Source organism: Zea mays, chromosome 9 (assembly GCF_902167145.1).
Source record: "Zea mays cultivar B73 chromosome 9, Zm-B73-REFERENCE-NAM-5.0, whole genome shotgun sequence".
Classification (NCBI taxonomy): domain Eukaryota; kingdom Viridiplantae; phylum Streptophyta; class Magnoliopsida; order Poales; family Poaceae; genus Zea; species Zea mays.
Genome location: NC_050104.1, coordinates 44541922 through 44559334, shown reverse-complemented (window position 1 = coordinate 44559334; position 17413 = coordinate 44541922). Strand labels below are relative to the sequence as shown.

The 17413-nt window shown below is 44.2% G+C and overlaps 1 protein-coding gene across 1 annotated transcript; it reads right to left on the bottom strand.

Moving 5' to 3' along the window:
- Positions 1–2668: 2668 nt before the first annotated feature.
- On the bottom strand, positions 2669–5685 carry LOC109942510 (salivary acidic proline-rich phosphoprotein 1/2-like). The gene is made up of 4 exons (XM_020544576.1): positions 5577–5685; positions 5327–5513; positions 2937–3026; positions 2669–2869 (listed from the first exon to the last, which is right to left on the bottom strand). The coding sequence occupies exons 2-4, from the start codon at positions 5348–5350 to the stop codon at positions 2669–2671; spliced, it is 315 nt and encodes a 104-aa protein (XP_020400165.1). The 5' UTR covers positions 5351–5513; positions 5577–5685.
- Between the last annotated feature and the right edge of the window lie 11728 nt (positions 5686–17413).

Below are 17413 nucleotides of genomic sequence, written 5' to 3'. Positions count from 1 at the left end.
ACGCGGTGCAGCAGTTCGAGAAGCACAGAGTGCCCCGCTGTAGGGTGAGGATGACCTTGGAGCCTCATCCCCTGCAGCCAGGCTGGCGCTCTTTGGACTCCGAGTCTTTCGGATACCGAGCGGAGGACACGATCGAGGCGATCGCTCTGCATGGATTGACTACTTTCTGCGGATTCCATCCTTTGGAGCTGGCTACCCACCCCATTGGCTTGTTCCCCGCTGAGAGGGAGGACGACCCAATGTGGAAGGATCGGGTGGAGCATGCCAAGGATATCTGGGCCATCTACCCCGGACAGACCGCACACTTGACCGTGCGGTGCATGAATGCGCTGTACCGTCTGCAAGTAATGCGCGGTGAGGCGATGTCCCATCTGATGGCATTGCTGGAGGCAACAAAGATTACGTTGGACAACAGAGAGGAACTCGTGGTTGATTTGTCTCAAGAAATGGTGGAGAAGGACTTGCAGGTGGAGCAGCTATCCACGGATATCCAAGAGTTGGAGGAGCTAGTGGGCACCAGGGAGAACACCATCGAGGTTCTAGAGGATCAGCTCATTAACACTCAGCTGCAGCTTGCTGAGGCTAACGAGCACCTGGATATGCATCACCAGGAGATCCAGGACCTGGAGGCCAACGAGGACGTCGACATCGAGGGAGGGGATGAGCCTGCCTCCAGTGTGGACACTGCTGGCTCGGGAAGACCACCTTCCCCCGAGTCGAGTGTTGCTTCGTTCGCTCACTAGGTGTTCAGGATAGGATTAGAAGTTGGATGGTCGGACTCCTCGCAGCTAGCTTAGCTTTTGCACCCTTGGGGTACTAGGCTAGATAGAGTTGAGTCATTTTGGGACAATTGATGTAATCATGCTAAACTCTCTTGAAAGCTTGTTTGATGGATGCTGTCATCAGTTTAATTTGGAAGGAAGAATTTGTGCCTTTTAAAATCCTTTTGTTGAAGTCGGAGTCTATCATGTTGTTTTAACTTTTTCCTTCGCGATAAACTTCTTGAACTTGGGAATAAGGTGTTAAGTATGTGGTTTTTCAGATGGCCGGGAGGCAGCGTCGTGGCCAGAATGAGCACGTTCCTCCACCGCCACCGCCTCCCACTCTGCAGGAGCTCATGGCTCAGCAGAATGAGATCTTGAGACAGCTGGCTCAGCGTCAGCCACCACCTCAGCACTATGGTGGTGGAGACCATCAGCGTCACCCCGCAGCGGCTACCTATCAGGAGTTCCTCAGCACCCAGCCTCCATTGTTCACAAGGGCAGAGGACCCGCTTGATGCAGATGTGTGGCTGCGAGTGGTGGAATCCAAATTCCCACTGCTCCATGGAGCTTGCACTACAAGAAACTGGTTAAAGAACGTGGGTGAAAAACCGTCGAACTTAATGTAATAGGCCGTCGAACTTAACGTAAGAACGTGGGTTTACCGATGAATATAGCCCACGGCGATTTTTGGACGAACTTAAAGAATTAAGTTCGACGGCCCCCACGTTCTTAACGTTAAGAACGTGGGTACCCACGTTCTTAACTTTAAGAACGTGGGTACCGTCGAACTTAACTTTAAGAACGTGGGTTTTTAAGTTCGACGGGGACCGTCGAATTGTGTCCCATAAGTTCGACGGCACCGACGTTCTTAACTTTAAGAACGTGGGTACAGGTGGCCGTCGAACTTATGTGTCCTGCGTGAGTCGGCGCGGGCTGCCCATTAAGTTCGACGGTACCCACGTTCTTAAAGTTAAGAACGTGGGTACCCACGTTCTTAACTCTTTTCCAGAAAAAAATAAAAAAATACAGAAATGATAAATTAGACACACATAATAACACATGCAACACAGAATATCACATACAATACAATTTTCAAACACAGGGATATATATACATATCACAAATTCATACAAGTCCAAATATACATAAGTTCACAAATTCACACAAGTCCAAATACATAAGTTCACAAATTCACACAAGTCCAAATACATAGGTTCATATCCATAGTTCTCATTTTTAGTTCACAAGTTCAAACATTAGCTCCATCGCTCTCGATCAGGACATCGGATTGTTGTTCGTAGCTCCACCACTAGAATTGAGACATCTGTCCGCAAAGTCAGCGTGAGGGGGAGGAGTCACTTGATGAGAGCCGGAATCCTACAAAATAAACCAAAATTCTCATAAATATACAACTGGCATTAAATCACATGTACACCAAGATATAGGAAAGCATGATAAACATAGCGTCCTTTTCTAAATAAATATAGGAAAGCATTAAATCACATGTACACCAAAATTCTCATAAACCAAAATGATCGAGAGGTACAAGAAGGCACACGCCGTTGGCTCTTCCTCTGGCCCCCCACTATTTGGTTACTGTTGGGAACAGAAAATTATTCCAACTATTTGCTTTATTTGATTTTCTAGTTTGATAGTCACTTTTTTGCTGAATCTGTAGTTTGATTTCAGATAGGTTCATAGTCACTATCTCAATTAAATAGGTTCATAGACACTGAATCTGTAGTTTGATTTCAGAAGAGCTCAGGTAGGTGAGAATTGAGAACTAGCCTAGGTAGGTGAAAATGGTGCACTGTGGCCCCCCTTTGATAGTGACTAAAGCTAGACGATAAAACCAATCTAGACTTAGTTTATTTAATTAGGAGGAAATCAACTAGCATTGAAATTCAGGAACGTACCGCAGGTGACGGAAGTGGCTGTGTTGGCCATGGGGGGCGTCCCCAAGGCCCCATTGGATGTGTAGGATATCCCCATGGTGGTGGTGGCCAATATCCCATACCTGGTTGTGGAGGAGGAAGAATCTGTCCTCTAGGAGGCATCGACCACTGAATGTCCATCTGTGGGTTTCCTTGTCCGGTCTCAGAACCCTATAACCAAATAAAACAATGCATGATTATAATTGTAAATGAAAGTAAATATACTACAAAACTATACCTGTGTTTCGTTGGTGTTTGGGGTCTGTCCAGATTGTGACGGACGGGTGAACTGGGGTCCCATTGGAGATCCCATCTGAGCACTATACATCTGCAAATACAATAAGCTTGAGTTTTATTTTAAACTAATGTATATATAGAGTTTAAACTCACACATGGGATGGTAATCTTATCTAGCACATGCATCATAGAAGCCACAAGCAAGTTACCAACTGAACCATGAGTTAGGCTTTACCAACTGAAGTCACAATTCACTGATGCAGGCAACTAGCAGATGACAGAAATTGCGATTACACATTACACAAAAAACAGCTAATCAAGAAAGCAAACAGGAAAAGCCTAGATTACACATAACACAAAAAATCAGCTAATTCACTGATGCATAGATGCTGATGGCCTTGTCATCAGGTTCAGGTATATATATATCTTCTCTCTGAAGCTATGATGTCTGAAAAAAGTGAAATGAAACACATGGTTGAACTGATTGGTTTTTACGAGCTGTCGCAGTGGAAATGCTTCCGGCTGTGGGACAACTACTGCGTGAACAACAAGAGATGCGTCGACGAGTGCCTGGGCGTGGAGGGGAAGGGCTACACCCACGGACACTGCGAGCTGTGGGCGTGCATCTGTTGCAGGAAAGATGGCGAGGATGAAATACTAGCTCCTAGCGGCTGGGCGGCCCTGAGCAGCGAGCAGAATCACCCATCAGTGTCAAACAAACGAAGCGTTAGGGGGGGAGCTCAAATGGTTTCCACTCTTTTGATGAGCAAGCTTGCTCTTTAGTGTCAAACAGTATGTGAAGCAACCCAATATAACTGGATATGTACCCAGCAGTATGTGAAGCATTTTTAATTTCAGCAGGAGTGTACAACCCAATATAACTGGATATGTATATATAGGATGAGCTTGCTCTTTTGATGAGCAGAATCACCCATCAGTGTCAAACAAGCTTGCTCTACCCTCCACGCAATATAACTGGATATGTATATATAGGACTTGAATAGAACTTGAGTATATCAGGAGTTTATGACTTCAAAGTTTGAACTTTCTGCTTGTTCTACCCTCCACGCAGTGCATACTCCATATTCAACGAAGATTTTAGGGAGCTGCCAGGAACACTTAATGCAGATCGCATTGATGCAGACATCCGGGCAGGTCAATTTTAAGCCCTTACTGGGCATTGCAGAGATAGGGACCATGGTATGCTGAGATTTGTACAAAAGCGTACTGGGCATTGCATTTGTTTGTGCATGGAAAGCAGTGTGGAGATAAAGGCTGTGCCCCTCTAAGGTTAAGGTCAAATAAATTTCTGACCTGTAAGTGAAAATGTTGCCTGGTTACAATTGGAAATTACCGTGATACTTTGCAGATCTGTACTTGTGAAACCAAAAGAGCAGAGTAGCTTAAGACTGGCAACAAAGTGATTTTCTTCCTCCCATGCAAGTTCCTGTGTCCGCTATGAGCCACAAAGTCCTATATAGCAACTTGCATTTATGAGATTCATTCAAGTTAATATTGGTACTAAGGTTCTTGCCTTAGAGGTTAATAAGGGCATGTTTGGTTGTCAGTGTATACCAGAACCAGGCTTTGGTTGCCTGCAAAGAGTTTGGACCTGACTCACTAGATGCAAAATGCAAGCACTAGACTGGCTCACCAGAGATGAATTTCATTTACGATTGTGGCATACTAGGTCCGCATGGTGCAAAGCAGATTTAATAGTGCTATTAACATGTGATTAATAATTTAATATATTAAGCAATTTATTATATTTTAAAGTAGATTAAGATACTGAGACCATTATATTGTAGTTACACAAGTTATGTATTGTAACTTATTTAAAAGTAGATTAAGGTTTGAGGCATGATAGGATAAGTGTATAGACGTGATTACATGAAAATATAATGAACTTTAATATCTATTTAGTACAATCTTGAAAACCAAAGAACTTGAGTATCGAAGCGTTAGGGGGGGAGCTCAAATGGTTTCCACTCTTTTGATGAGCAAGCTTGCTCTTTTTGTTATATCCAGTTATATATAACTGGATATGTATATATAGGATGAGCAACCCAATATAACTGGATATGTATATATAGGATGAGCAAGCTTGTTTGATGTTCTTTAATTCTTTGAATTTGCCCCCAGGTTGCTTGGCTAATGTTAAGGGATTGACATTGTCTCACTTAGCCTAGATTCAACTAATCACATCCTGAATCTGAAGTGGTTGTGCTTGTGCAGTTAAGGGTATGTTCATATCACAGGCTGTGACAACCTCCTAACAAATGCAGAAATCACTCAACAATTGACCAGACCGATTTTATGCTGTCTAAGGCTCAGAGCGATTTAGATAAAAAAAATATGGGCAGATTCTGAGCGGATTAATAAAATTATTACCTGCATCAGCATTCCCTGCATCATCTGAACTTGTTGAGATAGATGTTGAACTTGTTGTTGTTGTTGTCTTAGTTGCTCATCAAGCTCTGATTCCCTCGAAGTTGAAGTTCGAGATCTACTCCCCGCCGAGGAAACTGACCGACGACCAAAGCTATCGCGACTCACAACCCCATCGCCGATCCCCAACCTAGAAACATCACAAGTTATGATAATATAGTGTTTATATATCACAACTTTGATCTTATCATACCTCCCATGTGGTAGCCCACCACCGGCAACATATGCTGCATCCGGATCGAAAGGTGCCTCCCTCCAATCTAGATCATCGTCTCCTGCTTTCCTCCTAACCTCCTCAGCATAACGAGTCTACAAAACAATTTATGTTAATTATAAATGAGTCACAAGTTAATTAAGAATAGATAGTAATTATTTACACCTACCAGCTTTTCTGTCGCGCTTTCGTCACATAAAACTTCTGGATGATCTGGATCTGGACCTCGGTGTCCCTCCATGTAAACGTCAATGAATCGGGGTTCAACACCATCACGAGCCTCCTGCAGTAAGAGACATAATAAAATGTACAAATTTGTCTGAGGGAAAAAGACTAAATGTTACTTAGCTCGTCATACCATTCGTTGTGATTTCCCAATAAATCCATCTGCTCCAAATCGATGGAGGCCCGGTTTGCTCTTCCGGTTCAAACGATTTCTATCTGACTTCACTTTGTACTCATCTGAGGACCAGTACTCGCAGAGCTTGACCCAAGCTTCAGGATGAGCAGTGAGCCAGTCCACTTCACTTTGTTTGTACTCCTCAGCTGTCAAGTGGATTTCACATGCCTGCTTGTTGGTCATTCTTTGACCCTTCACTTTCTTGAAGTACACGGTAACAGCTTTGACCCGTGCATCTGACATGGAACCATTTATAACTTTTCTAGCAGCATTGTGGAATACACGTTTTGCATGTTCTTCGTTCGCTGTTTCGTCCAATCTAAATTGTTCCTGCAAAATGAAGAAGCAATTAAATTCATTTATAGACGCCCACAATAAGTAAATTTAAAAGACATAATAAACTCACCCAAAACGATGACCACACTGCGTCTTGGTGAGTACGGTCGGGTCCATATGGTTTGAGGCCCCAGTGAGCCCAGTGATATGCCCCTATCTCTGCCCCGTTGAGTTGTACCACCCCTGGATAGTGAAAACGAGCTATAGATCCCAGCACTGTGTTAACTGGTGTCCGATGACCTTTGCCACTCTATGCCACCTCCACCCAACTCCTCTCTCCTGCAGGGTTTATGACCCTACGTTGGTCCAAGGGTTGTGTCGGTGGAACTCTAAGGGACCGCCGAAACCTACAAAATTGTAAATTGTGCACTGGTAATAATATCAATCCAACAAAAATGGAACTCCTCGTCAAAATAAAATTACCTGAAGTTCGTTGCCTGTGTCGTTGTAACAACCTCGTCATCAGCCTCTCCATCGGCCTCTCCATCGTAGTCCTCCCCATAGTCATCATCATCACGCATCGGTGAATCTTGGCGTGCCAGCTCGTCCTCCTGCCTAGGTGCATTGTGCTCTGCCGCCTCGCGCGCTTGCTCAAATGCATTGTGGTCCTGCTCTAGCATAGGTCCACTTGAGCCTATCGCCTCACGCTCTGGCTCAAGTGCATTGTGGCCTGCCACATCGCGCTCTTGCCCAGGTGCACTATGGCCTGCCACCTCGCGCTCGTGCCCAAGTGCACTATGGCTTCCCACTTCGCGCCCCTGCTCCTCCATGCAACCAAGGAGCTGCTCTAGCCATTGCCTTGACGCTGTAGAGCCCTACAAACATAATCAACAATGAGATATATCAAGTACTCGATGTATACGTAGAAGAAAAGAAAATAAAACAAATTAAATACCTGGAACAACATAGAGGATGTATCCCCACCACCTGAACCCCTAGTCGACCGTGACCTCGAGGAGTCACCACGGTCTCCGCGCTTCTTCCCTTTGAGCTTGTCCATGACCCTCATCATCTGCACAAATTTCATTACAAGAATTTAAATATATATACTTTTAGTATTGAAATAGGAATGCATATACAAGAATTTAAATATATATACTTTTCAAAAATCATCGGCATCAGAATCTGCTTCAGCAACACGCTGCTCAATTATTTCAAGTCTTTGTTGTTTTTCAAGAATTCTCTGTGACTTACGAGTCCTTGCCCTAGAAGGACCTGGTTCTTCTGCCATCAAATCTATGGCAAGACTAGCTACTTCATTGAGCCCTAAATCCTCAGATATAGTAAATTCTCTATTTTCTGACTGATCGCCATCTTCTTGATAAATATCAACAGAATCATCATCTTCGTTATTTGTGTTGTAATAATCATACCGTAACGGATGGACTTCAGGATTAATTTTGTATACAACCCAACAAGACTTCAAGTTTTCATGAGGATATGTTAGATAGTACACCTGTTGCGCTTGATGTGCAAGCACAACATTGCTATAATCGCTGCCTTTGAACCGTGATTCATGCTTTACCTCCACAATTCCAAATTCATCCTCTCGCGTTTGTTGCGGATCAAACCATTCACAATCAAATAACACAAACATGAACTCTTTGGCCCCACCAAGAGTGTACTCCGTTATGTCTTGAAGAACACCATAATAGTCATGAGTGCCTCCGTCTGCATTTGTGGCAGTTGCTACTACTCCACTGTTTGTCGTGGCTGCCTGCGGGCGGATTTTTTCTAATTTTGATGTTCGAAAACGGTATCCATTAATATCATAGCGGCTATATTTTCTTGCTTTCAACTGACCATGTGATATCTGTCGCAAATCATCCGAGACTAGAGAGTCAAGTTTCTTACACTACATAGAGCAGAAAAAAAGATATAGGTAAATAGCAAGTCATATGTGCAAACTAAGTACACAAAGGAAAATTATAAAGAGATAATTACATGCTCGTGGAACCATTCAACGAAACATGGACCTCCATTCATCCCTTTCATACGTAGATTATCCAGTTCCTTTGGTGTAGGTTTGTGGCCAGCTAAATATATGGAATCAAACATTTCAAAGTATTGATCAAGTTCCTCCATGTTGGTGTACAAGTAGAGCATGGTGAAATTACGCTCTCTTATGTCAACATAATGTGCAGTAGAAGCTCCGACCCCTTTCCCCTTCCAGAGAAAAACACTAAGGTCGGTCGAAGGACCTTCTTCTTCAGTATGATACCGTGTTGACTAAGCATTCACGTTGTTAGTGTGTGATAAATACTGACTTGAGAAGATTGTGATCTCTTTAGCTGCAAAGGCCTCTGCGATACACCCCTCAACCCTTGCTTTGTTCCGCACAGTAGCTCTAAGTTTTTTCAATTCTCTTTCTTGACTGTACATCCATCGGAACTGCACTGGTCCTCCTACCAATGCTTCATAAGGTAAGTGCACTAGCAAATGTTGCATCACATTCATAAATCCAGGCGGAAATACTTTTTCCATCTTGCATACAAGCACCGCGATTTGTTTCTCAAATTGAATCATCAATTTCTTTGAGATATGCTTAGCACATATATGTCTATATATGTAACTAAGTTCAGCAATCATCTTCCACAAAGGAGGCTTCAAATAGCCACGGAACATTACCGGCATAAGTCTTTCCATCAAAATATGGTAATCGTGAGCCTTCAAACCATTTAATTTATTAGTGTCGAGGTTAACAGTACGTTTTATGTTAGCTGCATAGCGGTCTGGAAACTTCAACATTTTCAACCATCGAAATACTTCTTTTCGCTCTTCCGGCTTTAGACAGTATGGAGCTCGTGGTGTCCTCTCCTTTCCATTAGGATTTAATTTGACCTCAAGGCTAGGGCGATCGCAAAGATTAGCTAAATCTTTCCTGGCATTGATGTTGTCTTTTGTTTTACCCTTAATGTTTAGACACATGCTTATGATGCTTTCAGCAACATTGCGCTCTTGGTGCATCAAATCTATGTTGTGTGGTAAAATCAATACCTTCGCATACGGAAGTTCCCAGAGAAAAGAAATATGAGTCCAGTTGTGATCTTGACCATAGCCTTCAAACTCATGACCTTCTGCAGCCCTTTGAAGGGCACGATGTTGTATCATGATATCTTCACCCATTAAACATTTTGGTGGACCGTCTTTAACTTTTATGCCTCTTCTAAATGACTTCGTATCATTTCGAAACAGATGATTGGATGGAAGAAACCGTCGATGACAATCAAAGAATGAGACCTTTTTACCATGCTCCAATCGATATGCTTGTGTGTCCCCCATGCATATGGGACAACACAGTCGACCGTGAACACACCAGCCAGACCAAATACCATATGCAGGCAAATCATGAATTGACCACAAATATGCCGCACGTAAGGTAAATTCACGTTTTAGATGACCATCATAAGCCTTTACCCCTACCCATAGCTCTTTGAACTCTTCAATCAACGGTTGCATGAATACATTGATCTTCTTTCCAGGATGTTTAGGCCCTGGAATAATAAGGGCAAGAAATATGAACCCTTCTTTCATGCATTTGTTGGGAGGGGGGGTTGTAGGGCATGATGAAAACCGGCCAACAAGAGTATGAAGTTGAACTGTTGTCGTAAGGAGTGAAACCATCAGTGGACAAGCCTAGACGAACACTCCTAGCGTCTCTTCCAAATTCTGGGTCAAAACGATCCAGAGCCTTCCAAGCATCGCCATCTGATGGATGCATCATAATGTCTAGGTCTTGGATCTCACGTTCTCCTTCCTTATGCCACAACATTAGCTTCGCAGTTTCTGGGGTTAAAAACAGACGTTTAAGCCTAGGAGTGATGGGCATATATCGAAGTTGTTTAACTGCCACTTTTGTAGCAAAAGTAGCTCCATCCTCTTTTAGTACCTCCGCATATCTTGATTTACCGCATTTCTGACAATGGGTGCTCGCTTCATATTCCTTCCAGAACAACATGCAATTATCTTCGCACACATCAATCTTCTTATACTTCATCCCAAGACCGGACACAATCTTTTTAGACTGGTATAAGTCTTTTGGCATCTTATGGTTCGATGGGATGAGATCAATAATCAGATTGATTATATCGTTATAGCAATTATTCGAGAAGTTATACTTTGCCTTCATTGCCATAAGACGTGTAACCACCTGCAACACAGTCACAGTGGTGTCGTCATGCACTTTTTCCTCTGACGCGTGAAGAAGCTTGTAAAACTCCTGCACTTCATTTGGTGTATCCTGTTCTGAGGCCAATGTTGGATACTCTCTACTAATATCAGCCACCAAGTCATCCATCCGATCCTCCTCATCATCATCAATTATTTCTGACTCTGTGATATTCTGCTCTACTTCTCCATGTGAGCGCCACACAAGATAGTTAGGCATAAACCCATTCTTGCAAAGGTGATGCTCCAGTTCTTCGATCTTTCTCACATACTTAAAATTCCGACACTTGGTACACGGACACTTCACCACACGAGGTCCACCGGAAAATGCGAGATCCACGAATTGTTTTGCAACCCTAACCCATTCCTTTGAGTGACCTAGAGTCACGCTATTGAATCCATCATACATCGCCCTTCTTCTATTGTCATCCATTTGCAAAACTAAATAACCCAATGTATAAAAAAGTGTAAATAAACATCATTAAGCATATAAACATCATTAAGTAATTTCGTTCATCTAAATCATGCGCTTATATGTTAGACCGTCTTCAAAAGAAAGATCATCAAAGTCACTATTAGTAATCAAAATCATGCAATACTTATATATGCACTTAGCTGTCTACTCAAAATCATAATTAGTCTGGAATATAATGTTTCCCAGTATTTCCCATAATCATATATATGTGCGTAGTTATTATTACCAGCTGATTCCCCTTGATCAATTTTCTTGGCTTTCTGTATTTTGTTTAGTTTTATGACCGTACCACTAAGCAAAATGATGAATGAGCTATAATAAACATTTAAAAGAACATATGCAGTGATCATTATAATTAATATTCCAGATCCTATATATACATATCCAGTTATATTGGGTTGTACACTCCTGCTGAAATTAAAAATGCTTCACATACTGCTGTACTGCTAAAGAACCATATGTGGCCATATTGTTGTTGAGGTTGGTGGTTCATTCTTGTGCTATTGATATGCATAATGTTTCACAATGTGGGTTAAGGTGTCAGTTCTTGTGGCCATATTTCTTCAACTATAAAGCACAAGAATGAACGTATGGTTCATTCTTCAAAAGCACAAGAATGAACTTATGGTTCATTCTGCATATCAAAAGCACAAGAATGAACTGACAATATGTGATCAGAAATATGGATTAAGGTGTCAGTTTACAATATCACAAGTTACAAATGATATGGTCTTACCCTCTGACCTAATATCTATTCAATCATCATTTTATAAAACCTTTTGATCTGCCTAGGGTCATGGTACATGATATCTGACATTTGTTCTATCTACAGCATGCTGGCTAGGTTTTTGGCGAGAAAGCTATTTTAACCACATAGGCACGTGAGCTTCAATCTCGACTTCAGAGACTTTCAGATTAGAGGATTAAATTTTGTAAACTGTGATATTGAAGAACTGACACCTTTATAGTTGAAGAACTGCAGCACCTTCAGAGCGCGGGGTGGGCGAGCCGGGGCGGTCGGTGCCGAGCTGGCGAGCTGGGGCGGCGGCGCGGCCCGCTCGCGGTGGCGCAGCCCGCTCACGGCGGCGCGGCGGCGGCGCGGCCCGGTCGCGGTGACGGCGCGGGCTCCGGTCGGTGGCGGCGCGGGCTCCGGGCGTGGCGGCGCGGGCTCCCGGCGGTGGCGCGGTGGTGGCGCGGTGAATTGGTGAGGGAGGAGGAGCGCGTACGTGTGGGCGCGTGGGAGGAGACAGAGTGAGAGAGAGACGCGCGCGCGTGGGATGAGTGGGTTTAGGTTTTCACAGTTAAGTTCGACGGTTTTCACGAGCCCGACGAACTTAATTTAAGAACGTGGGTACCCACGTTCCTAACGCATTAAGTTCGACGGTTTTATCCACGGCCCACGAACTTAACTTAAAAACGTGGGTACCCACGTTCTTAAATTAACCCATGAACTTAACTCAAGTAAGAACGTGGGTACCCACGTTCTTAATTTTACCCACGAACATTTATCAGTTTCTTGTAGTGTTGCTCAGAGTTCACCAAAGTCAGGTTCGCCACCCAGCAGCTTCGCGGACCCGCAAGGACTTGGTGGGATCATTTTCTTGCTATGCAGCCAGAGGACCGAGAGGTGGAGTGGAGGGAGTTCAAGGCAGCTTTCAGAGGACACCATATACCAGCCGAGATCATGGACCGGAAGCTCAATGAGTTTTTGGCACTCACTCAGGGCAACAGGACAGTATTGCAGTATGCCCAGGCCTTTAATGACTTGTGCCAGTATGCTGGGTATCACGTAGATACGGATGAGAAAAAGAGAGACAGGTTCAGGAGGGGGCTCAGCACTAAGCTCCGTGACCGTCTCAACACCGTCAGGGCCAACAGTTACAATGAGTTGGTCAACATGGCTATCTCCCAAGAGGACTGCATTACAGCTAGACAGGCAGAGAAGAAGAGGAAGACCCCTGTGGCAGGACCCTCAGCTCAGCCACAACGCTTCAGGATTGTGTCCGACACCCAGGGCAGGGGACCCCAGCAGCAGCAAGGGCGATGGGTGATCCGACCACAGCAGCAGCAGCAGGCACCCAACCGCACCCAGTTTCCAGCTCAGAGGAACAATCAGCAGCAGCAGCAATACCGCTAGGCAAATGACAATAGGTGCTTCACATGTGGCAACACTGGGCATTACGCCAAGAATTGCCCCAGGAATCAGCAGAGGCAGGGGCAGAATGCTAATCAGAACCAAGGCAAGAGGCAAAAGGTGCAAGTGAGGCAGGGCAGGCTAAACTTCACCACCATGGCTGATATTCCAGAGGGAGCACCCGTCATGACTGGTATCTTTACAGTTTTGAATTATCCTGCTGTTATTCTTTTTGATTCAGGTGCATCGCATAGTTTTATCAGTGCCAAATTTAGTGCCAAGTGCCAATTACCTTTTCACCACACCAATGGAGGTATCACAATTTCAACCCCAGGAGGCAGGGTTGCCACCTACCAAATTAACAAGAATGTGCCTATAAAGTTTGGTAGTCTGATAATTAAAACCAACCTCCTCATTTTGGGGTTGGATAGTGTGGATATCATATTGGGAACTGACTGGTTGACCAAACATCAGGCTGTGATTGATATTGCAGCTAGGGCCATTGAGGTGCACTCACCAATTTGTGGTGAAACTACACTATATCTGCCTGACCAGGGTTGTACCCGTTCTTGTGCCTTCGTCATGATAAATTCCCCAGTGGAAAGGATCCCAGTGGTCCGTGACTACCCGGATGTTTTTCCAGAGGAATTGCCAGGGATGCCACCTGACCGAGATATTGAGTTCGCCATCGAATTGCAACCCGGGACCGCTCCTATCTCCAAGAGGCCCTATAGGATGCCTCCCGCGGAGTTGGCAGAATTGAAGAAGCAATTGCAAGAATTGTTGGACAAGGGGTTTATTCGCCCAAGTACTTCACCATGGGGATGTCCAGCATTATTTGTGAAGAAAAAGGATGAGAGTTTGAGGATGTGTGTTGACTACCGCCCTCTCAATGCGGTGACTATCAAGAACAAATACCCACTGCCCCGCATTGATGTTCTGTTCGATCAATTGGTAGGAGCCAAAGTGTTCTCCAAGATAGATCTTCGCTCATGATACCATCAAATCAAGATCCGTGCCAGCGATATTCCCTAGACGGCCTTCTCAACCAGATATGGACTGTATGAGTTTCTGGTGATGTCTTTTGGGCTGACCAATGCCCCGGCCTATTTTATGTACCTGATGAACTCAATGTTCATGCCAGAGTTGGATAAGTTCGTGGTCGTTTTCATTGATGATATTCTAGTTTATTCCAAGAATGAAGCCGAGCACACCAAACATTTGCATACTGTACTTCAGAGACTGCGTGACCATCAGTTGTATGCTAAGTTGTCTAAGTGTGAGTTCTGGCTGAAGGAGATTAAATTCTTGGGTCACACAATTTCTCAGGATGGGATATCAGTTGATCCTGAGAAGGTACAAGAGGTAATGGATTGGAAACCCCCGACTACAGTGAAGCAAATTCGGAGTTTTCTGGGATTGGCAGGGTATTATCGACGATTTATTCCGGATTTCTCTAGAATTGCCAAACCAATGACTGAACTATTGAAGAAGGGAGTCAAATTTGAGTGGAGCCAAAAGTGTGAAGATGCCTTTCATACCTTGAGGCAGCATTTGACAACAGCCCCAGTGCTGGCCCAGCCTGACAACACCAAGCCATTTGAAGTTTATTGTGATGCTTCTGGTACTGGATTGGGATGTGTCTTGATGCAAGAAAACAGAGTCATTGCTTATGCTTCCCGAGCACTCAGGCCCCATGAGCAGAACTACCCTACACATGATCTAGAATTGATAGCTGTAGTTCATGCTCTTAAGATATGGAGGCACTACTTGATGGGAGCCCACTGTAACATCTACACTGATCACAAGAGTCTCAAATACATCTTCACTCAGGCAGATCTGAACATGAGGCAAAGGAGATGGTTGGAGTTAATCAAGGACTATGATTTGGAGGTGCATTACCACCCTGGTAAGGCCAATGTTGTGGCAGATGCTTTGAGCAGAAAGGCCCAGTGCAATTGTATGAGCATGGATGCAAGAGTCACCACCCTGTGTGATGAGTTGTGCAGATTGAACCTGGAAGTTGTTTCTTCGGGTGACCTAAGCTATATCTCGGTAGAGCCCACATTGCAAGAACAGATAGTCAGGGCACAGGTTGAGGATAAGGGTGTTCAGGTTATCAAAGATATGATCAAGCAAAAGGCAGAAAAATACAAGTGTTTCCGACAGGACAACAAGGGAATTCTATGGTTTGGAGATCGATTGGTTGTTCCCAAGGACCCTGAGCTCAGAAAGAAGATACTGGATGAAGCTCACCTCTCCAAATTCTCCATGCACCCTGGTAGCAACAAGATGTACCATGATCTCAGATCTTTATATTGGTGGACTAGAATGAAAAGGGAAATTGCCAAGTACATATCCGAGTGTGACACCTGCCAGAGAATCAAAGCTAGTCATTTGAAGGCAGCAGGCCCTTTGCAACCCCTTCCCATACCATCTTGGAAATGGGAGGACATTTGCATGGACTTCATAGTGGGATTACCCAATACCTCCAGGCACCATGATTCTATTTGGGTTATCGTGGACAGGTTGACAAAGACTGCACATTTTTTTGCCAGTGCACACCACCCACAGGACAGAGAAATATGCAGAGATCTACATTGATCAAATAATTCGTCTGCATGGGATACCTAAGACTATAGTCTCGGACAGAGGAGCACCATTCGTGGCACGATTTTGGGAACAATTGCAAGAATCACTTGGGACCCATATCATCCGAAGCTCAGCATACCACCCCCAAACAGATGGCCAGACAGAAAGGATAAATCAGATTTTGGAAGACATGTTGCGAGCATGTGCACTACACTATGGAAAGGAATGGGACAAGTGTCTATCTTTGGCAGAGTTTTCTTACAATAACAGCTATCAGTCCAGTCTGAAGATGGCACCTTTTGAGGCATTATATGGGAGAAGGTGTAGGACCCCACTAAATTGGTCTCAAGCAGGAGAAAGGGAAATTTTTGGGCTAGACTTGGTACTCGAGGCAGAGGCAAAGGTCAGGGTTATTACCAAGAACTTGGAAGCTGCTCAGGCCAGGCAAAGGAGCTATCATGATAAGAGGCGGAAGCCTCTACAGTTTGAGGTGGGAGATCATGTCTATCTTAAGGTATCACCCACCAAGGGTGTCCAGAGATTCGGGATCAAGGGCAAGTTAGCTCCTCGCTACATTGGACCCTATGAGATCAAGGCAAGTTGTGGACCCGTAGCCTACCAATTGGAATTACCACCTCACATGTCAGCAGTTCATAATGTGTTCCATGTATCTCAGCTGCGGAAATGTGTTCGTCTACCCACTGAAGTGCTACCGGAACCAGACCTTGTGATAGAACCAGATTTGTCCTACCAAGAGTACCCCGTCAAGGTATTAGATCAAAAGGAAAGATCAACTCGGGCAAGGTCGGTCAGAATGTATAAAGTTCAGTGGAGTCACCATTCAGCAGAAGAAGCTACATGGGAGACTGAGGATTTTCTACGCTCTCGCTTCCCCGACTTTCTGCCCAAAGGAGTCGGTACGTAACCCCAAAACCCCACCCCCACCTGCCCTTTGAATTCAATTATAAGAAAAACTTAGATAACAAGGATAGTCTAAGTTGTGGATTTAACTTAAGAAGGGCTTCCTTCTGAAGTTGCAAAGAGGATGACATTCGAAGAGCAGTTAATAAGAGAAACTTAAGTATAAAGGAAAAATAACACCAGCACACCTTCAAGCACCCTCCAAGGGACTCTACCTAAAATCTCGGGACGAGATTCCTTTAAGGGGGGAGGGCTGTAACACCCCAGGTGTTACCATGGCTAGAGCACATCTTGGCACTAAGGACTGTGAATTATATGGGGTAAAGGCTTAGGGCAACACCTAAGAACTTTGGAGATCATGTGCTAATCAAGTTGCCAATGACCTAAGAAGCATTACTCTAATCCTTGCTCACTTACTACCTTGGATAAGAGGGGAGAAGAACCCTAGACCTCTCTTAAACCCTATCTCCCAAAACCCTAGGTAAGAGGGGAAAGAGAGTGAACAAGTGTGCAAAGCATGAGTAATTTTTACCCAAACCTTAACTAACCTTATAACCATCAATTAGGGGAGGGAAATATTGCAAAAAGACCCCTGGAGAAACCCCAACTCAAATCTCCAAGTGGAGAGAGAGCTAGAGCTCTCTATTTCCCTCTAAGTCAAATTCTAACCCTAATCCAAAGACCAACCGTGTTCACCTTGAAGATGGCACCAAAACCACTTAGGTTCTATACCAAAAATGTGGTATACCACCTAAGGCACCCCCTGGAAAAAGTGGAAACCGAGACTTTGA